Source organism: Beta vulgaris, chromosome 1 (genome assembly GCF_026745355.1).
Source record: "Beta vulgaris subsp. vulgaris cultivar EL10 chromosome 1, EL10.2, whole genome shotgun sequence".
Lineage (NCBI taxonomy): Eukaryota > Viridiplantae > Streptophyta > Magnoliopsida > Caryophyllales > Amaranthaceae > Beta > Beta vulgaris.
Window position 1 is genome coordinate 21718417 of NC_079202.1, and position 23520 is coordinate 21741936.

Sequence of the window (23520 nt, forward strand, 5' to 3'; positions counted from 1 at the left end):
GAGTGATGATTGGAATTGAACTACCAACACTCTCACCACTCTCTGCACTGTCTACACATCCAACACCCTCACCAATAGGAGTCGGAGTTAATAGTTGGAATGAAGGGCATGAAGGATCAGCACTTTTAAAAGCAGGACCACTAACAGGACGCTGACGACGCAGAAGGCGAACATAATCAGATATCTTTTTCCCTTTACCTGAAGAATCAACTTTCGAAGACCTTCTACTATAGACGTTCTCAACAACTTCAACAATGGGAGGAGGAGTAGAAAGATCAACAACTTCAACAGCAGCAGTAGGAGTACGGATAGGTGTAGAATCAACAATCTGCTTCTCACAAGAACTCTTCTGCAAACTAGAATCATGAGTAACACTCTTGTCCTTATCCTTAACCTCTTTAAGTTGATCATCATCAGCATTCCTCGTCTTATCATCTTCCTTTGGTTCTTTCTCATCATCTTCATTCAAAAACAAAAACAATAAAAAAAAACTAAATACACAAGAGCTGAAAAAAACACAAAATAAAAAATGAATCAATTCATTGACAAACTGAGATAATGTTTCCACCAGATGAAATAAAAACAAATAGAAAAAGTTTCATTTGGTATTTATATGATATTCAGCTAGTATATATATTATTTCAGTTAGAGTTTCACAGTTTTCAGTTGCTCGTTTTATTCTTTCAGTTACCGTTTTAACTTTTTCATTTAAACAACTGTATTCCACTCAAACTGAAACAATGTTTCCACCAGATGAAAAACTCCAACAATCAAATGAAAACAGTAAAGTCAAAGGAACTTACTGTCACCATAATCTTTATTTCCTCCTTTCTCTTCATCTCCTTGAAGACCAACATCATAATCATCATTATCATCCTGCTGCTTCTTTGTCTCCTTATCATTCTGGTCATCCTTATCATCATCATCATCATCATCATCACCATCTTGAAGTTGATCATCATCAGCATTCCTTGTCTAACATCTTCCTTTTGTTCTTTCTCATCATCTTCATTCAAAAACAAAAACAATAAAAAAAACAAGCTAAATACACAAGAACCGAAACAGTGTTTCCACCAGATGAAAAATAATGGACCAACTTAAACAATCCAGCAATCAAATCTAAACTTGAATGAAATAAAAACAAATAGAAAAAGTTGCACTTGGTATTTATATAATTTTCAGCTGGTATTTAAATTATTTCAGTTAGAGTGTCACAGTTTTCAGTTGGTCTTTTTATTCTTTTAGTTACCTCTTTAACTTTTTCATTTAAACAAATGTATTCCACTAAAACTGAAAACAATAATCTTTATTCCCACCAGATTAAAAACTCCAACAATCAAATAAAAATAATAAAATGAAAGGAACTTACTTCCTCCTTTCTCTTCATCTCCATGAACACCAGCATCCAAATCATGAGCAATTTCATTTCTTTCCAACTCGAAATGCGCATTCCACTTCACCAACGGTGTGATTGTAGGATCAACTTTGTTTGCGCTCTCTTTCGCTGCCAAATGACGCATGCATATGTCGTCAATTTGATTCAAAAACTCTTGTATTAAAAACTTCACTATCATCCAGAGAAAGACTGTCTTGAGACAGCTTCTCGCCTTCTTCCCGAATGTTTTGTTCAATTTCCAAGTTCACTTGACAGAATGCAAGCGCATTCCTCTTTAACTTGTGCATGTTCTTCACATATTCCTTCGATTAACATAGCAAAACAAAGAAACAAACAAATGAATATCATAATGACACAAAACCAACTGAAACCCAAACAGAAACAACAGAAAAGAAAAAATGGACCAACTGAAACAATCCAGCAATCAAATGAAAACTTGAATGAAATAAAACCAAAAAAAATAGTTTCATTTGGTATTTTTATAATTTTCAGCTGGTATGGATATTATTTCAGTTAGAGTTTAACAGTCTTTAGTTAGAGTTTAAGAGTACAACAATAATAAAAACATAAGATGAAAGAAACTCACAGGAACATCAAGAGCATCTATTTCCTCACCAGTCATCAAAGTATGAGGTAGATCCATAATAAGTTGCGTAGTTGAAGGTGATGAACCCTCAACCACCTTATTGTAGGAGAAGTAGACTTTAGAACACTAGCAGCACTAACACTAGGAGCTTTAAACTCAAGTACTCTACTGCCATATTTCTTCTTCTCTTTTTCACGCTTCACTAGCAGAATAAAATCCATGTTGATCTCAAACTGCTTCACAACACTACTCAAATGCTTATCTTCCTGCCAATAAGTGATAAATGGCTTACTCACATTTGAGAAATCCAGATTACGACACTTGAAGTTGTGAATGTCACTTTCTTCTGTCCCAACTCGTTCTTCCTCATTATTATATTGTGATGACAGTCCAAGACAGCAGTACAAAGACTTCGTAAGACATACCACACCAATCGTAGCTTGAAATCATAGTTACATCTTCCAAACTCTTGGCACACTTCAAGGCAAGCCCTAAATCACCACGTGGACAAAGGACCTTTGACAAGCAATAAATAACAAACAACTTCTTAAAATCATCCCCACTTTGATGCTTCTTAAACAAATCATCCCCCTTTTTTTTTTTACTAATATATGGCTTCTTAGGATCAGAAACATCAAGCAACCTATGCCAATCCCTCCTGGCACTTCCTGCCTCAACCTGACTACCTTTCCTCCTAAAAGCATCATCATCAATAACCTCAACTGATTTATCTGATACAGGTAAACCCAAAACATCCCTAATGGTAAACTTATTAAAGATTACTTTATCATTCTTTGTCCTAAACATCATTCCGGAAGCATTACAATTCAACAGCAACTCCAAATTGAGATTTGAACATAACTTCTTTATCCTAATATCTAGAAGACTGCCAAAACCAATTTCCCTAATGTCTCTTTGCTGCTGATCACTGAGGTTACTAACAACTTCATGTAAATGAGAATAGTCTGACAATACATGTAGACTAATAGACTTAATTTCTTGCTATGTCAATTTCCTAAGAAAAGTGAACAAAAATAAATTAAAAAAAAGACAAAAACAATCATATCATATAAAAGGAGAATAATTAAAAAAACATACGATCGATCAAAAGTGTCTTTCTCTTCATCTGGATTAGACCTTGCAAATGTAAACTTCACTGGTGATAAATCAGCTTTGCCTTTCTTCTTAGACAATGATTTATCACAGCTGAAAGAAAGATAGTTTAATTAAATAAACAATATCAAAACCAAATGAAAGAAAAACAACAAAAGCTGAAAGAATAATAAGACTAACTGAAACAAAGTAATATAACCAAATGAAAAGAGAAGCACTAACTAAGAGGAAAAAAGAACAAAATGAAATAAACAAGCAACAACATCAATTGAAAGAATACAAGAATCAACTGAAAGAATACAAGAATCAATTGAAAGAATACAAAGATCAACTGAAAACGTCAAAAAATCAAAGAATAACAAAATGAACGTTATGTGAATGATACAAAACAACAACTAAGTCCTTATCAAGGTACATATGGAGCCCAAGGATGATCTATTCAATTAATAGACTATGTTGGATTCGAAATACGTTATATAACGAGCTTTTGTAGTAGTTGGAGTTGTATATGCTTCAAGGTTTGTATGTCAAGGCTTAAGTGAGATTATAAAGTAGGTTTAATCTTGTAACCGAGTGGGTTTTAAAACCAAAATTGTCCTGTATGTGCTCATAATGAAGTCCTTAATATGAATAGGCTTGGACTTGGAGCCTATATGATTCTTCTAGGTGGACCAGTGATGAAGCCCCCTTGTAAGATGGAGTTGATGAAATACTAAGCTTGATTGCTTGATTTTGAAGATATCTCGTCACACTTAGTGGAAGTTTTGACCAAAGATTTCATATAGGGTTCTCAAGGTGAAAAAGATAAGAAAGGCCAGAGAAAGGAACACTCGAACGCATGGATTGAACCATAAATAATTCGAATTGAAACTTTGGGGATCTTCCAGAATTCAATGGATTGAAGGACCCTCATGCTTATTTGAATTGGGAAAGGAGGGTTGAACGCATGTTTGATCACAAAGTTATTGATGATACTTAACGTTTTAATCATGCTATACTTGAACTTAATGATTATGCATCTGATTGGTATGACTCTTTTAAAGTGCAAAGAGTGAGATATGAGAAGGAAAATATTAAACTTGGACTTCATTAAAATTAAAATTGAGAAAACGGTTTGTTCCCAAGTCCTATAAGCAAGAATTGTATCTCAGGCTATGTTCTTTTCAACAAGATCATCATTCGATGGCAGAAATTATATTTGGCATGTGGATGTAAGGAAGAGGAGGAGCAAAATATGGCCAATTTTTTTTTTTGGGAATGAATAAGCCTTTTGCTAATCTTGTTGAATTTCAAACTTATAACACTTTTGATGAGTTATGTGAATTAGTAAGTAAAGTGGAAAGGCAACAAAAGAAGCTAAAGGGAAGAACTTTCAACCTTCTTGTACCCATGAAAATGAAACCACATTCTCTTCAAAGATTGACATTTTAGAGAAAGGGAAGGTTGTAGAAACGACGATGGTGACAAATTTTAAACGACAACAAATCATGAAGGGCTGTATGTGTTTCAAGTGCAAGGGTTTTGGTCACCTTCAACGAGAGTGTCCAAATAAGCTCTTAGTTTCCTACGAGGATCACCAAGTCTTGCTTGCTTCACTTGAGCAGGACAAGGAGTGTACCTCCTTGGATAACGTGGCTGCTGCTTCTTTTCGGGACTCTACCCCCATGTTTGAACTAGAGCAAGAGCATCACAAGCTGATCCTATGCAAGACTATAATGGCTACTCCACAAGCTTCACTTGAGCAAGAGCAAAGGGAAAATTTGTTCTAAATACGTTGCCTCGTCAATGGTTAGACTTTTTCGGTGATTATTAATTGTGGTTTATATACTAACGTGTGTGTTATTTCTATGGTGAATGATGCACGATTGCCTACTCAACCACATCCTAAACCATAGAAGTTGAGTTGGTTGGATGCTGCTAGTGGTGTGTGGGTTAATAAACATGGCCTTGTTTTTTTTCGAATTGGAGGATACATGGACAAATTGTGGTGTGATGCGGTACCAATGACGGCTTGTTCTTTACTTCTTGGGCATCCATGACAGTGGGATAGGAGTGTGATTCACCATGGAAGGGACAACATATGTTCGGTTCTTATGAATGGGGAAAGAATTGGCTTGAAACCACTACCGCCTAAGCATGTTCCTATGGTTAGCGAGGAGAGTGTTGGGGATGCTTTCCCTACGTCCTTAGATGTTGCTTCTAAGGGTGCTCATAGTTGTCTAAGTTTATGTAGGAATGAAGTGATAGAGGTGCCTACAACAAATAGGGAAAGGCGCAACGACTTGGTGCATGTACGCCATGCTACTAGCTTGTATGTTGGAGACTATGTTTGGCTTTTGTTGGCTGCACAAAAACTCCACATTAATCACAAGCATAATAAACCAATGGAGGAAAGACCATTTTAAGTTGTTCACAAGCTTAGGTATGACGCGTATAAGGTGCTGCTAGGAAATGGAATTTGTTCTATATTGGGTGCAAATGACCTTGTTCCTTGCTCTGACCAAACTTGAGGTCAAGCTTCTTTGAAGAAGGGAAGAATGTATGATTCATGGCTCATGCAAAGACTACTTCATCACTTATCTTTAATTGCGGAAAGAGAGACTAAAAGAGAAAGATAAGGGAGGCAACAACATGGGGTGGTGTTGGGGTGGTGGATGAAGGGAGGTAGCAGCAAAGGGTGAGGATGGTAGTTTATGAGGGAGGAAGGAGGGAGTTAGGTGTGATGGCGACACATCCCCATCATTGAACATCGACAAAGCTCATGCCCTCATTGCCATGTTAGGTGAAGCTATGTTAGAGTACAAGTCCTTGTCCATGGTTCAATCAAGTGAGTTCGAGGTTGTTGCATACATAACTTAGCGTGTCGAGTGTGGAATGTATTTCCTTTATTTTCCTTTGATGTGTTATTAGTTTGTTCCTTGTTAGTTTGATTCGATTAATCCTTGTATTAGTTTCTTTTGAGTTATAATTTCAATTCACTAAAATGTACTCCTAAGTGTCATTGAGTTGTAATGATATTTAGTTAAGTACTGGAAGTCCTAGTATCCATAGGAGTGTGCAGGTCTTAGAGTGTTGCACGTCGAGTTGTTAGAGTTAGTTGCTATAATATAGCAAGTTGTGTGCATCAAGGGGTGATGGAAGAGTGCCGTTGCAAGCTACAACTTTGAAGCTTATGGTTGGCGTAAAATTAGGAGAGCAAAGCCATCTTGTGGTGCACATTCTTAGCCCTCAACAACACGACTAAACCAGGAACCCAAGCAGGACTGGATTCCTATCAATGACTAGTTTCTTTGGATACAGGCTGAAATGAAGAAGAATAACTTGTGGTTCCTCGATAGCGGGTGTTCCAAGCATATGACCATTGATAAATCCAAGTTTCTCCCACTTTCAGCTTACCATGGAGGAACAATAACCTTCGGAGACAACCTAACAGGTAATATAGTAGCTGTAGGAAAAATTGGTAAATCTTTGTCACACTCCATAATAATGTGTTTTTGGTCGTGATACAAGACTAGTTGATGCAAGTTTACTAGCTCTTGTTCATAAGAATGTTTCAGTGGACCTTTGCTCAATTGATATACATGGAGGACTCTTTATGCGAATGAGTACCAAGGTGGTAGCATGTTTTCTAACCAGCTTAGGTAGCATGGAATAGGGCTGTGATATTAACATGTTTGTGAGAGTTCTAATTCTATTAGGACTCATACTATCTTTATTGTTTTCATAGTTATGTTGTATTAGGAATCATGATTTTGCTTACGTTTTTAAAATGATGGATTTTACATGATTCAAAAGACTAGAGAGTATTGGACTTAGGGATCTGTCCTAAGCCTTTTAGGGTTAGCATGTTTGATTCCTATTAGGATTAGCATGCATAAACTAGCAGAATTACAAGCTATGTATTCAATTGTTTTAATAGTGAAATTAATAAAGGTTTTGTGAGTTTTGAATTAAAACTTGAGTGTGTAAACATAATTCTCTTGATTGATGGTGGCTTTGCTTTTATACTTTCAAGACCCTTATTAGATTTATTCATTGTGGTGGCCTTGCCTTTATCAATGAATAGACTAAGAACTATCTTGTTCTTTGTTCTTGAATGTTGTACGAACCGAATCTGATTGCTATACATACTTCCGCACTTTATTGTTTAATCTTGATAGATTAAATCTATCATCTGGTATCAACAACTTTATTTGGTGACATCCATTAAAACATTCGAGCATTCATACAAAGGTTCGTTTTGTTCGAAATTTTTTCCACTAAGGAAGATTAGTTTGATCTTCAAGAAACTCTTAAAGATTAATTTATTTTTAAGATTCTCGATTTTTCACAAAGTTTTATCAAACGACATCCTTATTAGTTGTCAAGTGGTGAAATAAAATCATCCAAGATCCATAAAAACGTCCAAGAATTAGATCATGATCATACATATCGTTTCTTCGTTGCTTGTAGTGCAAGTTTCAAGTTTTCAATCCAAGTTCTGATAGGATTGTTCCATGGACGGCGAGCAAGGTGGAAGAGAGGGTCGAGTCCCTAGGGGACTAACCTTTGAACAAGCACAAAACTTGCGTAGGGATCGATAGTTAGAAGATCTAACCACACGCATGTACGAGTTAATGCGCATGATGCAACAAGGTATGCGTGGCAATCAACGCAACAACGCTCCTAGTGTTGTTAGGAGTACTCTAAACAACAGCCAAGAGGTTTGTTATGATGAGGAGACTAACAATCCTCGGCATAGAAGATCACCAAAGGAGGATGATCGAGGCCTAAGACTCGACTTGCCTGAGTTTGATGGCGCCATGAAACCTGAGAAATTCTTGGAGTGGCTACATAGAATGGAAAGAGTCTTTGATTACAAGGACTATGATGATGCTAAGAGATTTAAGGTAGCTATTATAAAACTCACAGGATATGCTATCCTATGGTATGAGAACCTAAGGACTAAAAGGCGCAAGGATGGCAAGCCTAGCCTACGTTCATAGGAGAAGTTGAAGACAAGGATGAAGATCCGCTACTACAAAAAAGGGAAAAAATAACAACCCTGATTTAACGTTTTTTTTTTCTTTTATGAGAATGTGGTGAATTTTTATTAATAATAAAAATTCTATTAAAATTATTATGTTGGAAAAAGAACCGTTTTATTTTCAATTTACTTTTAGGAACAAGCTTTCTACTCCTCTAAAAAAAGTAACAAACTTTCTACTTCATAAACACATTTTTTTTTTCAATTTGCTGTAACTGAACCAAGTTGTGCGTATTTTCTCGGCTCGCTCAACGCTTCTCTCAACACCTCTGGTTTTCACCTCTGATGTCCACCTCCGTTCCCCCCTTCGGTTTTCATTTTTGGCTCTCACATCATTGTATTGCATCTTTTGTATTGGACGTTTCATCATAATGATTCCATTTTGTGAAAGGGCACACTCTCTCTCTCTCTCTCAATGGCGAGGCCAGTAAAAAAACAAAAAAAAAACGAGAAAAACACGCTGCCAGACACGTGAAGGTGAGGAAGAGAGAAAAAAGATTTTGAAAAAAACACGCTGAAAGGAAGAGAGAGACTGAGGAAGAGAGAAACTGAAAAACGAAACCCTAAGCTCGGTGGCGGAGGAACAACGACGGTCAACATCACATTCGCATTTGCCGGAGACGACAATCACGAGCAGTGAGGAAGAGGAACGAAGTCAGGAACTTCGAACTTCGAACGAAGGAGTCAGGAGCGGTAAGGAAGAGACAAAGAGGAACGAAGCCACGAAGCGACTGAGTCAGGAGACGAAGCGCCGCCTCCACCCCATCGCCCACGTCTATTCACCGTCGCGGACCTCCCGAGACGCCCAACACTCACTTACTGTCACTTTAGTCAGTCCTTAAGTTTTCTAAACCCTAAGTTTTAGTTTTAGTTCTTGTTTTTTTTAAGGTAATATTTACATTAGTTGGTTGTGAATTATGATACTTGTGAAATGTGAATTTGTGATTGTGGATTTATGGTTGTTGATTGATTTGTTGTTGGTTTGGAATTGGTCATGAACTCATGATTTAGAAAATTGTTAGTTTGCAATTTAGAATTTGTAATTAGGATATTGTAAATATGAGTTCATTTATAATTGAAATATTGAATATTTTGGTTTGATTACTTTGGTATGTAATTGATTAATGTTTACCAATTTAATAGGAAATGTCAAGTGATTCACATTCACCTAATTCTAACAAGTCAAAGGCTAAGGGAAAACAACCAATCTTCGACAATTTATGTTTAAAAGAATGAAATCTCAAGAAACCTCCTCACCCACTCATAGTGAAACACCCCAAAATGAATCTCCTTCATTAAGCACTCCCCAAATTCATGATGTTGATATGGATGTTGGTGGTTCAAATACTAGTAATGTACCATTACAAGAGGAGGAGGAGGAGGAAGAAGAATTAGTATATGATGTTGAACTTTGTTGTACTGTTTTTTTCTAATTTTTTTTTCCGAATACATGATGTTGATTCCCCACCTTGAGAACCCTGGCTTCGCCACTGTAGTCTCTCTCCCCACCCTCTATACATTTGAAATTGCGCATACTGTTCCCAGTGATAGTATAATTGAATCAGGGTATTGATTTGTTAGACTACAATCTGTTTTCTAGCTCATTATACCCCGTCTTTTGCCATATGAAAATATCTGTGCCTACTACAGTTGACTGCTTAGGATTGATATTGCACACATCTAGGCATCCTCTGGCCTCGCCAATGCTGAAATTCATCTTTGATTGTCATTTCCACTGCCTTGGTTGCCGCGTCTTACTCTTACGCTCCTTAAGTAATTGGTTGGTGGTGTAAAATTGAATCATTAATTGTGTATTTTAAGTTCTTCTGCCAAGTTCTTTTGTTTTCGGGAGTGCACTTGCCATCAGTAACCGTGTTCCGGTTCTTGGCTTCTCTTTTTCAAATCATAGTTGTTTCCAATCTTGCGTCCTTTTATTTCTTACTATTTACCTTTATATTATGCGGATTCATAATCCCAAAATGTAAGTATACTGATGAAGCTTTTACTTGATATGATTTTCTGATCATTTGATTATAACAGCTACATGTGTGTTTCCTTGCAGCTTCCATGTCGGTATGGTTAGAATGGGGATTTTGGGTTGTGCCACTGACTTACGGTGAGACTGGTCTTGCTACTAATGAATTTCTTGCTCCGAGATGGCAGAAGGTAAGCAGTTAATAGAAGTTTGAGGCATTATAATTATGATTTAAGTTTTTATGAGCAAAGGTTTGACCAGCTGGAATGAGCTCAATATAGATCCATTAATTTAAAGACTTTTCTGGAGGATATGCTTTATAAACCTACTATGAGATTATCACGGTTGTTCTTCCATTGTGTAAATTTTAATTTGTTGGTCTTTAGTATTGTCAACGTTGAATTCCTTGTACTGTCCAAATTCTTCTCCAAGCCCTTAGCTTCATCTATAAACTAGTCATATTAATTAACATATATTGTACTGCCCAAATTCTTCTCTACTTCACCTACCTTCAGGATGTACTCCAGCCCTTCAAGACAGACAATGATGATCCTTGGATCAGGGAACACAAGTAGATCACATAATGGCTTCATGCACTGATTCACTAGGTACCTACCATGGAAAAGGCATCCCTAAGGTTATTATCTCGTAGAAAAAAAAAACAAATAAGACTAATTATCTCTGGCTCCTTGATATACCAAATGTATGTGTTCTGTACGTAAAAGTATGCCTTATCTGCTTTACAGAAGTCAAAAAATGTTGTTGTCCTATTAGTCTGCTTTTAATTCCCATGGATATCAAAGCAGTCTATCTGAATGTATCTCATGAGTTTTGAATGAAATTTAAATGAGTTGCAGGAAGAAAAGAAAACCATAACTTTCTTAAACAGATTCCTCTCCAGGAACGAATTGAGAAGAATCAATCTCTTTGCACTAAGAATAACAAAATTGCCCACCTGTAGTTTTTCATTTGTAACTTGTGAAAACTAGTATTTAATAGGATTATTTGTTACAATAATCTTTTAAGGCTGGCAGATAAGGAAAAAATGGAGTAAATGCATCATCGATTTCTAGTTCCACTTACCTTTTTCCTCCCCTCATCCACATCAATATATAGATAGGTGTAGACTGGAACGACAAGCGTGCAAGGTCATCCACCTATAGACCAAGATAATAGTAATACCACCTATTCAGCAAATAGAGATAGAATATTATGAAGCGAGGACCATTTTAGTTTGATAGCATCAATATGTGATGATAAACTATGTGTGTGACTGAATTAATTTAGTGCCCAAGGAAGAGATACTTCACTGTTAGCCCAACACTCTATAATCTGAATGGTTGAAATTTATTTTGCCAGCTGAAAATTTATTATACTTTAGTGCATACTTATGTTTAATTAGTTAAAGCCTGATTCAAGATATAAAGACTAATAGGAAAACGACAAAAGTGTAAGAAGAGATATGAGGTATATGGAGGCAAATAAGGCCAAGTATATAATCTTCTCCAAATACCATGTGAGGGTTGTATAATTTCATCGTCAGAATGCTAAAAACGACCTTTTTTCTGCATCACATTTGGCTAGAGGTTCAAAAACTGGAACCTCGATAGTAAATTTGAACAAATTGACGTTATCACCCACAAAACTATAGACAAACTTGAATCTTCGACGGGCACAAGGAAGAGTTGAGAGGGTGTAGATAGGAGGCTTGCTGGAAAGAATTAAAGAAGTTGACAATATCAGGTTAGTAGGTTTGGATTAGCAATCAGGTAACTTTTTTCTTATCTTAAGAAAAGAACAGTGGTAGACAAACATGCAATGAGATTGAATGCATCCCAAGCATGTATATCTATGAAGTGATAAGGAAATGAAGGCCCTATTCATAATTAATACTTTGAATTGAACCATGTAGTTTAGAAACTAGAAAGCCCGTCTATTTCAAGGTGAATGAAGTGGCACCTAAATTAATATACAATCTTACTATTTGAGTCTCAAAGATGTTGTAGATATTTGAAAATTTTTGTCACATACATACAAATGCATAATTGTTTTATGAATACTTATTATGTAATTACCTTTATTGCAGTACTATCACAGCATTGGTCGAACCTATTCTCAGGAGAAAATTGATGAACACAGGGAGTTGTGGATTATATATGTCTGAGATCAACAAGAAGCACAAATGATGAATGAGTTATAACTTTCCGCCTATTTTTTTGTTTACCTTAATCCATTTTTGGATGTACATTATATTTTTGGATTTGGATATTAATATCATGTGGATGTGGCTATTCTATACTTCATTGTTTATGATTTAGATTAATATTGATTTATATATATAGTAGTTTTTGGAAGTTTAGAATTATGAATATTGGTTGAATTATTTTCTGAAATAAAATTTTTTGGGATTCAATTTGTTGGTTTTACGATCCTATGTGTTGAGTATTATACAACAGGTACTGTACGAAATTATAAGAATGTTGCTGCATTTAATGCCTACTAATTACTTCCTGCTCACAGGTGAAAATCTGATAATAAACAAACCAAATATCATAGATAACAATTATAGGTAATATATGTTATATATATTATAGGAAAACATATCAGTTATTCAAGATAAGTGTTAAATTTTCCTTTTTCCAATTTTTCATATGAATAGCAAACATAACACTTATTTACAAAATGTGTTATCTAGCGGTATAACGTGTATTAAAAATGACTGTTATGTTTTCTCTGGCAAATTATTTACAAGATATGATATCTAGCGGTATAACGTGTATTATGAATGACTGTTATGTTTTCTCTAGCAAACATAACACTTTCGCCAGGTGTTATCTTTACTTTACAATACTGATATGAACTAGAAGTATTATTTTATGTAAATTAGGGTTTTAATTTATAGTTTCAGTTTTATTTTAATTAAGTGTTTAAGTGATAAAGGAATCATATTATACTTCGGAGTCTAATTCCTTGTCATTGAGTCTTTTTGATTATCTTAGGCATGTAGAATATTCAAATTAGCATATTCTAGGTTAATTAGTTTATTCTAGTTTTTAATTAGCATATTCTAGTTTAGCGTTTCAAATAGTAGAAACTCTTGTACTATAAATACAAGAATTTCGGCCAACAAAAAAAGTTAGTGAATATTTAAGTTAATTCTTGTGTGTTAAAGTTCTAGGAGAGAATCCATAAAAACCCCAATTGAACTTTGAGTCGAAATAATCCTAAGTTCATCATATTCTGGTTACTAATTGAGTTATTGCGACGAAATACGCCAGCATACTCGACTTTGTTCATCAATATACAATTTCAAAATACAAAAATCCACTAAACTACATCAAATAGCCTTAAACCTAGTGACTCTTACATCAAGAATCACATCAAGTGGTGTGGTTGCTGCCTCGCACACCCCGCTCGCCCACGCTCGTCCGCCTCGACTGCTCGCTCGTACTGATATATAACTTAATCTGATTGCTTTAAGACTAAGTTAGGGATATGTGAAATTAGTAACTTAGAACACTCACAAGCTAGGAATTTCGGTTTATTAGTTGAAGTTGGAATACTCGACAACCTAACTAATGATGTTTTATACTTTTATGAGAATACTCGATCACAAGGTATAAACGAAGAAGATGAGTATTGAACCACAACACTCAATAATCGATTCACAATGCCGAGTGAATACGTGCAATAAAAACAAAAATCTAATCTACCTCTTATTGAAAATAACGCATCCCTTATATAGGGTACAACTTATACTAATCCAACTAGAATTAGTTATGTTTATCTCCTAGTAATCAAACTTATCCTTTTTTAATTATTATTACTCCTACTCCTAAAGATAACATGAACAACATGTTTATCTTTTAAAACATTAAAATTATCTATATCCTAGCTATGCAACAATGTCCCTGCGCCAACCCTAAGCCATGGATTATGAAATCGTTTATGCCACGCACTTCTTGACGACTTAGTATCAATTCTTTTTCCTCAATGCTTGTATTAGCATCCTGATCATCCTCCCTTTCTTCAAAAGGAATTGACCTCAATTCTTGTATTTGCGTATCATCCAAGTAAGGACTTAAATCCCCCACATTAAAAGTACTAGCTACGCCATATTCACTGCCTATGTCGAGTTTATATGCATTGTCCCCTATTCTATCTATAACTCAAAAAGGTCCTTCGGCTGGAGACATGAGCTTATGTTTACGTTTACCTGGAAAACGTTCCTTGCGTAGATGAATCCAAACCAAATCACCTTTTGCGAATACGCGTGGCTTCCTACCTTTGTTGGCATGTTGCTTATACATATTGTTTACTTTCTTAATTCGCTCCTTCACTTGCTTATGGAGTCGAACCATAGTTTCAGCATGTTTCCTAGCATCATCATGGACATACTCGGTTTTTGGTAAGTTGATTAAATCAATAGGCACATATGGGTTAACACCATATACGATCTCAAAGGGAGAATGCTGAGTTGCGTATGTAGGTTTCCGGTTGTAAGCAAATTCGGCATGACATAGCTTAACATCCCAATCCTTCCCTGTCTTGCTCACTAGCCCTCGAAGTAAAGATCCAATTGTCCTGTTCGTGACCTCGGTTTGCCCGTCAGTTTGCGGGTGGTGTGACGTGCTAAACAATAATTTGGTGCCAACCAATTTCCATAAACCTTTCCAAAAGTAACTGAGAAGCTTACTGTCATGATCGGAAACAATAGTTTTGGAACTCCATGCAAACGAACAATTTCTTTAAAATAAAGATTGGCGACTCCCATGGCATCCTCGGTCTTGTGACAAGCCACAAAGTGTGCCATTTTTGAAAAACGATCAACGACAACCATGAGCGAATCCTTACCTCTTTGTGTTCTAGGTAAAGCCACAATAAAATCCATACGTACGTCTTCCCACGGGCGTTCTGGTACGGGAAGTGGTGTGTAAAGACCCTTGTGAAAAGTACTCTTGGCTCGTTGACAAGTTCTACACCGTGCCAACACAGCTCGTACATCACCATGCATTTTGGGCCAATAGAAGTGCTCGTGCAACAAATCAATCGTTTTATTGATGCCGAAATGCCCTGCTAATCCCCCTCCATGAGCCTCACGAATTAAAAGTTCCCGTACAACGCATTTAGGAATACATAATTTGTTGCCTTTGAATAAAAACCCGTCGACCATATTGAACTGATTGGCTATATTATGCTTGCAGTCATTGTAAATCATGTTGAAATCCGAATACCCTTCATATTATTCTTTTAGAATTTCGAACCGTAAGACTCTCGAATCCACCATGGTTAGCAAGCCATGTTTCCGTGATAGTGCATCCGCAACTACGTTCGTTTTACCTGCCTTCTACTTTGCTACGAAATTGAAGGATTGGAGGAACTCAACCCACTTGGCATGTCGTGTGTTTAATTTTTACTGACTATTAATGTGCCGTAATGAGTCATGATCTGAATGTAGGACGAAAGCTTGAGGTTTGAGGTAGTGGCTCCAATGGTCTAGGGCACGCACCATAGCATAAAATTCCTTGTCGTACGTTGAATAGTTCAACTTGCTACTATTCAATTTCTCACTGAAATAACAGATTGGTTTACCTCCTTGCGTTAGGACCGCGCCAATCCCCGTTCCACTTGCGTCACATCCGACTTCGAAAGGTTGCGTGAAGTCTGGCAATGCTAGTATGGGCGCATTGCACATTTTCTCCTTCATCAATTCAAAAACCTTCTGTGCTTGTTGCGTCCACATGAATTTGCCGTGCTTGGTACACTCCGTAATGGGGCTCATAATAGTGCTAAAATTTTTTATAAACCGCCTATAAAACAATGCCAAACCGTGGAAAGAGCGTACCTGCGTGACTGTAGTTGGTATTGGCCACGAAGCAATTGCCTCAACCTTCTTAGGATCCACCTTTATACCTTCACTCGTAACAATGTAGCCTAGAAATCCGATTTCTTGCTGCATAAAATCACACTTTTGTAACTTGGCATAAAGTTTCTGCTTCTGGAGTGCCTCAAACACTTGGCGTAGAAGCCCTAGGTGCTCATCCTCGCCTCCACTGTATACCAAAATATCATCTAAATATACTACCACAAACTTGCCAATGAAAGGGCGAAATACTTCGTTCATCAACCTCATAAAAGTACTTGGGGCGTTCGTTAATCCAAATGGCATCACTAGCCACTCATACAAGCCATGTTTTGTTTTAAAAGCGGTCTTCCATTCATCCCCTTCCCTCATTCGAATTTGATGGTACCCACTCCGAAGATCAATTTTCGAGAATAGTTTGGCGCCACTTAGTTCGTCTAATAAATCATCCAAACGCGGAATAGGAAACCTGTATTTTATAGTGATGTTGTTGACGGCTCGACTATCAATACACATGCGCCATGTTCCGTCCTTCTTTGGTACTAAGAGTGTAGGTACTGCACAGGGGCTCATACTTTCTCAAACGTAACCTCTCCCCATCAACTCATCAATCTGCTTCTGCATTTCCTTTGTTTCTTCGGGGTTGCATCGGTATGGGGGTTTGTTGGGTATGGATGCCCAAGGTATCAAATCAATTTGATGTTCAATTCCACTAACTGGTGGCAATCCTTGAGGTAAATCGTCGGGGAAAACCTCCTCAAATTCTTGTAATAATTCCTGCAGCTTGCAATTATCAACATTAGTGAATGATTTTATTTCCTTGGCCACGAGAACATATGCCAACTGGTGGTGGTGGAATTCTTTCTCAAATTGTTTCCTATTAACGTACATTATTTTCTTACTTTCCTTAGTGGTATTCCTTTTCGTAGTCTTGATATCACTAGGGTTTAATGATAGTAGTATTCTAGTTTTTCCCCCTTGTGTGACCTTGTAGGTGTTAGCTTCTCCATCGTGGATGGTCTTCCTGTCATATTGCCACGGCCTACCCAGCAAGATATCACACGCATCCATCGGTACAATGTCACATAAAACCTTGTCTCGATATTTATCAATTGCAAAGTTGATTAATGTCTGCTTCCTCACCGAAACTTCATTATCCTCATCCAGCCACTTAAGTTTGTATGGTTTAGGGTGCCTCGTGGTTGATAGTTGTAACTTCGTCACGAGATCTGAAGCTACTACGTTTGCGCAACTTCCCCCATCAACTATCAGCTTACAAGTCGAGTCATTCACTTTGCACCGTGTGTGGAAGATGTTTTCTCGCTGCGACTCATCTACGGATTTCGAGTGCAGCACCCTTCTTAAAACCAAGTTGTTCTGTCCCTCTTCCTCCTCGTCGCTGCTCTCAGGTTTACACTCTTGGTCACTGTCCACCTCATCCTTTCTATCGTTTTGAAAATCTTCGATCTCACGTACATCTCGTAATGACAAAACCCGAGCCGTTGGGCATTGTCTTTTGTAGTGGCCATAACCCTTGCATTTAAAGCATTGTATCTTGGGTGTGCCGTCGTCCAAGGTGGCCTCCTTCCTTCCCTTATCCTTATCCATGTTGGAAGACATCTTATCATCGCTTTTGTTCGCGCCCGAGGCCATGGTTATTGGTGTTTGCTTAGATGGCGTTGCGAATGTCTTCGAAAAGGTCTTGTTTGGTGTCCTTTTTCCCTGTGATTCTACCATTGTTGCGAGTTTACATAGTTCATGGAACGATAGAGTAGGTTGCAGCTCTACCTTGTCATGGATTTCATAATTCAAGCCACCTAGGAATCGAGCCATAGTTTGTTCCTCCCTTTCCTCAACATCACACATGATCGATAATTTCTCGAATTCCTCCACGTACGGTGCGATGCTCTTCGTGCCCTGCTTCAACGTTGCTAACTTCACATACAAAGATTGTTGATAATTATTAGGGACGAACCTTTTCCTCAGCACCTTCTTTAGTTTCTCCCAAGTTTCGATCTTTTTCTTGCCCCCCCTGCTACGTTGTTTTTTTACGTTTGCGTACCATAAGGCTGCGTATTTTGTTAGTTTGGCCACTACAATCTTGAATTGTTTCTCAGTGCTAGTTCCCTTGTATTAGAAGAATCTTTCTAACGCCAATTCCCAATCAAGATAGATTTCGGGTTCACCTTGGCCATCATAATCACTTACTTCGAATTTAAGTCCACGATCATCATCCGTTTTATCGTTCTTGTTATTCCTGGATTCGTGGTTGATAACCTTGAGGGTCAGTTGCGTGACCATCTCCTGTAATGCCGCTGTTTGTTGCGCTAAGGCTTCAATCAATGGATCCCGTTGAATAATCTGATTGTTTGCGTCGTTATCTCCCATGATTGTTTGTCGCCTAAACCCAAAGCTCTTGATACCACTTGATATATAACTTAATCTGATTGCTTTAAGACTAAGTTAGGGATATGTGAAATTAGTAACTTGGAACACTCACAAGCTAGGAATTTCGGTTTATTAGTTGAAGTTGGAATACTCGACAACCTAACTAATGATGTTTATACTTTTATGAGAATACTCGATCATAAGGTATAAACGAAGAAGATGAGTATTGAACCACAACACTCAATAATCGATTCACAATGCCGAGTGAATACGTGCAATAAAAACAAAAATCTAATCTACCTCTTATTGAAAATAACGCATCCCTTATATAGGGTACAACTTATACTAATCCAACTAGAATTAGTTATGTTTATCTCCTAGTAATCAAACTTATCCTTTTTTTAATTATTATTACTCCTACTCCTAAAGATAACATGAACAGCATGTTTATCTTTTAAAACATTAAAATTATCTATATCCTAGCTATGCAACAATGTCCCTGCGCCAACCCTAAGCCATGGATTATGAAATCGTTTATGCCACGCACTTCTTGACGACTTAGTATCAATTCTTTTTCCTCAATGCTTGTATTAGCAACCTGATCACGTACTCACCAATCGACTTCGTGGTCGATGCTCTCGCACACGTCTCTGCTCAACCGACTACGTGCACCCTGCCCGCTTGCCTTCGCCAGCCTTGCTCGCACACCCTCGCCTGCCCTACTCGCTACCATCCGCATATCATGCCTGACAAGCAACATGACATGCTCGACGCCCGCAAGGCCAACAACGAGCAACTACAATACATCATGGCTCAACTGAATGCCCTAAACACGAAAATTAACATCATTGAACGTGATGTTAACTTCGCACGCCTACCTCCACCTCAGCCTAGGCGTGAAGATGACTTACGGTTGGCTGACTTGCCTTCCTCTGATGGCGACCTCGACCCTGAAACATTTTTGGAGTGCGAAAGCTGATTAGATAGGTTCTTTGATCACAAGAACTTGAGTGATGGCTCTCGATTCTCCTATGCCATCCTGAAACTCATGAAATATGCGTCTCTATGGTTTGATTCTACACGTACAAGTCGTGCACGAGAGGAAAAACCACCCATTGATTGTTGGTTGTCTCTCAAAGCTAAGATGCGCAAATGTTTTGTGCCTCGAACCTACAGACAAGAACTTTTTGTGCGCCTCAACTCCCTGCGTCAAACCACTTTGAGTGTTGACCAATACATTAAGGAGTTTGAAAGACTACATATGGCGTATGACATTCAAGAAGAGGAAGAACAAAAAAACGCTCACTTTCTTTTGGGTCTGAATAAATCCATCGCCAATATAGTTGAGTTGCAACAGAATGTCACATTTGATGATGTTTGCATCCTGGATTCCAAGGTAGAATGTCACCAAAACGAATCTCGCTTTAAGCGTACTCCATGGGTGACACACACTGCTTCAGCCGACCCCTCAAGCACTTCCCCAGCCCCTTCGACTGAATTGCTGAGTGTTAAGCCCAAGACAAAAACCATCTACCACATCTACGCCTCCTACTGATAGTGCCACGCTTAGTGGTAAGGAAACTCAATGTTTTCGTTGCCAAGGCCTCGGTCATATTGCTAAAAATTGCCCCAACACTACTCTCACCACACGTGAGGAATTGATGAACTATATGGCCAAATAATGCCCCTCTTGCCACTACACCTCCTATGGATGATGAGGAATTTTGGTCGAACCAACGTATTTGTGCACCGAAACAAGAGCAACCTCATTTGCTAATTCGTCGCTCTTTGATATCTTCCAGCCATGATGAACCTATGGATGAACAACGCACAAACTTATTCCACTCGAATTGTATCATCAAGGGTAAAGTTTGTCCATTTATCATATATAGTGGTTCATGTACTAACGTATGTGATTTGTCTTTGGCTGAATCATTGAATCTCCAAACACGCAAGCACTTACAACCCTATAAACTAAGCTGGTTGAATGATGATGGCATTTGGGTACATAAACAAGCATTAGTTGGCTTCCGTGTAGATGACTATATGGATCAACTATGGTGTGATGCCTTGCCCATGACTGTATGCTCATTAGTGCTAGGACGACCATGACAGAGTGATATACATGTGATGCATAATGGTAAAACTAATGCATATTCAGTTTTGATGGGTGATAAACGCTTGATCTTGCAATCGTTGCCTCTTAAATCTAGGCGTCCCAAACCCTTGGATATTGCCATGCCATGTAGGGAGAAGGAGAAGCAAGAATGAGCTCATGTGGGCATAAGTTCATGTCATCATGAAGTCCTACAATCTGCACATAACAAGAAGGAAGGTAGACAACAAATCCTGCAACTACGACAAGGCACTAAGTTGGGTTTAGGTGACAAAGTATGGTTGTCATTTGCTGCTCAAAGACTTCATGTGAACCACAAGAATAGAGAGCCTATGGATGAAGGTCCATTTGAAATTGTTGAAAAGATACGCTATGAAACATTCAAGGTGTTGCTAGGAGATGGCATATGTGCAACATTTCCTTCATGTGACTTAGTACCATGTATCGAAGACTAAAACTTGTGGACAAGTTTTTTCTAGCGGGGGAGTATGATATGGAATATAAGTATTATTTATGTAGAGTTCTAGTTCTGTTAGAATTCTATGTAAATTAGAGTTTTAATTTGTAGTTTCAGTTTTATTTTAATTAAGTGTTTAAGTGATAAAGGAATCCTATTATACTTAGGAGTCTAATTCCTTATCATTGAGTCTTTTTGATTATCTTAGGCGTGTAGAATATTCTAATTAGCATATTCTAGGTTAGTTAGTATATTCTAGTTTTTAATTAGCATATTCTACTTTATTGTTTGAAATAGTAGAAACTCTTGTACTATAAATACAAGAATTTAGGCCAGTAATAAAAGTTAGTGAATATTTGAGTTAATTCTTGTGTGTTAAAGTTTTAGGAGAGAATCCACAAAACCCCACTTGAACTTTGAGTCAAAATACGTCTAAGTTCTTCATATCCTGGTCATTAATTGAGTTGTTGCGAGGAAATACGCCAGCATACTCGACTTTGTTCATCAATATACAACTTTTCATCAAGGTTTGTATACTTGTCTACCTATTCCAGATTGTCCTTGGGATGATGTTGCTATGGATTTCGTTGTGGGATTGCCTTGGACACAAAGAGGCAACAGTTCTATAATGGTTGTCATGATAGATTCTCTAAAATGGCACACTTTATTCCTTGTCACAAGACTGATGATGCTTCAAAGGTGGCTTATTTGTATTGTAAGGAATTCGTCTTCATGGTGAGTGATGGGGATACTAAATCTATGAGCTACTTTTGGAAGACCTTATGGAAGCTCCTTGGTACAAAGTTGTGTTTTAGTACCTCACACCATCCAAACTGATGGGTAAACTGAAGTAACTAATAGAACTTTTGGCGCCTTACTTTAGGGATTGGTTAGCAAGAGTACCAAGGATTGGGATGTGAAGCTTGCATATTCAGAGTTTGCTTATAATAGGTCACCTACATATGCCACAAGATGCTCTCTTTTTGAGGTTGTCTATGGTGTTAACCCTAGGGTGCCTATTGATCTTATTCCTTTCCCTAGTGATGAGGTTTACCATGTGGATGCTAAGGAGAAGGCGCAAGTTATGCTCAAGCTTCATGCACAAGTGATGGCTAGAATTAAGAAGGTGAACACCAAGTACCAACAATTAGCTAAAATGAATCGAGGGCAACATGTGTTCAAGGTTGGTAAGTTGGTTTGGTTGCACCTAATGACGGAGAGGTTCCTAGGCCTTCGCAAAAACAAGCTAATGCCACATTCAGATGGACTATTCAAGATTGTATATAAGGTTAATGATAGTGCCTTCAAGCTTGACTCATGTGGAGACTACAGTGTGAGTGCGACTGTGAATGTGGGTGATTTGGCTCCATATGTCCATGATGATTATATGGCTCAATTGAGGTCAATTATTTCTAAAGAAGAGGAGGATTATGATTATACAGGAGTAGTTGATGCAAGTTTACTATCTCTTGTTCATACGAATGTTTCAGTGGACCTTGGCTCAATTGAAGTAGATGAAGGACTCTTCATGGGGATGAATACGTGGTAGCATGTTTGCTAACCAACTTAGGTAGCATGGAATAGGCGTGTGATGTTAGCATGCCAATGAGAGTTCTACTTCTGTTAGGACTCATGCTATCTTTATTGCTTTCCTAATTATGTTTGTATTAGGAATCATAGTTTTGTCTACGTTCTTAAAACGATGGATTTTACATGATTCAAAAGTCTAAAGAGTCTAGGACTTAGCGATTTGTCCTAAGCCTATTAGGGTTAGCATGTTTAATTCCTAATAGGATTAGCATGCATAAACTAGTATAAATATCTATGTATTCAATTATTTTGATAGTGAAATTAATAAAGTTTTCATGACTTTTCAATTAAAACTTCAGTGTGTAAACACAATTCTCTTGATTTCTTGCGGCTTTGCCTTTATGGTTTCAAAATCCTTAGATTTATTCATTGTGATGACCTTTCCTTTATCATTGATTAGACTAAGAACTATCTTGTTCTTTGTTCTTGATTGTTGTTCGAACCTAAACTGTTTGCTATACATACTTCCACACTTTGTTGCTTAATCTTGATAGATTAAATACATCAGGTTGAGGGCTTAAAGCATAATTTACTAAGCATCTCTAAGTTTAGTGATAAAGGCAATATAGTAAAGTTTAATAACGAGTCCCGTGCTGTTAGCAATGAAAGTACATGAACCAAGATCCTTGAAGGGAGAAGGAAAGGAAACACCTAAATGGTTGATCTCAACCTTGTTCCTAGGAACAGTCGCACATGCTTAAACGTGACCGAAGAAGATCCTCTATTATGGCACAAACGTTGCGGTCATGCTAGCAACCCTACTACATAAACTAAATGGGAAAGACATAGTAGTTGGTTTACCAACGATTAAGTTCTTAAAACATGGTGTTTATGATCCATGTGTAAAAGGAAAGTAAGTGAGATCGTCTTTTAAGTACAAGAAACTAGTAAGCACACAAAGTCCATTATGACTCATTCATATGGACTTATGTGGCCATGTACGCATCCATAGTCGATCATGTAAGAGATATGTGTTTGTTATTGTGGATGATTTCTTAAGATACCGTTTG

The 23520-nt window shown here is 37.5% G+C and overlaps 1 protein-coding gene across 1 annotated transcript; it reads left to right on the forward strand.

Moving 5' to 3' along the window:
* Positions 1-21574: 21574 nt before the first annotated feature.
* On the forward strand, positions 21575-22469 carry LOC125494404 (uncharacterized). The gene is made up of 2 exons (XM_048637963.1): positions 21575-21655; positions 21804-22469. Exons 1-2 carry the CDS (start codon positions 21575-21577, stop codon positions 22467-22469), a joined length of 747 nt encoding a protein of 248 aa, XP_048493920.1.
* The last annotated feature ends 1051 nt before the right edge of the window (positions 22470-23520 follow it).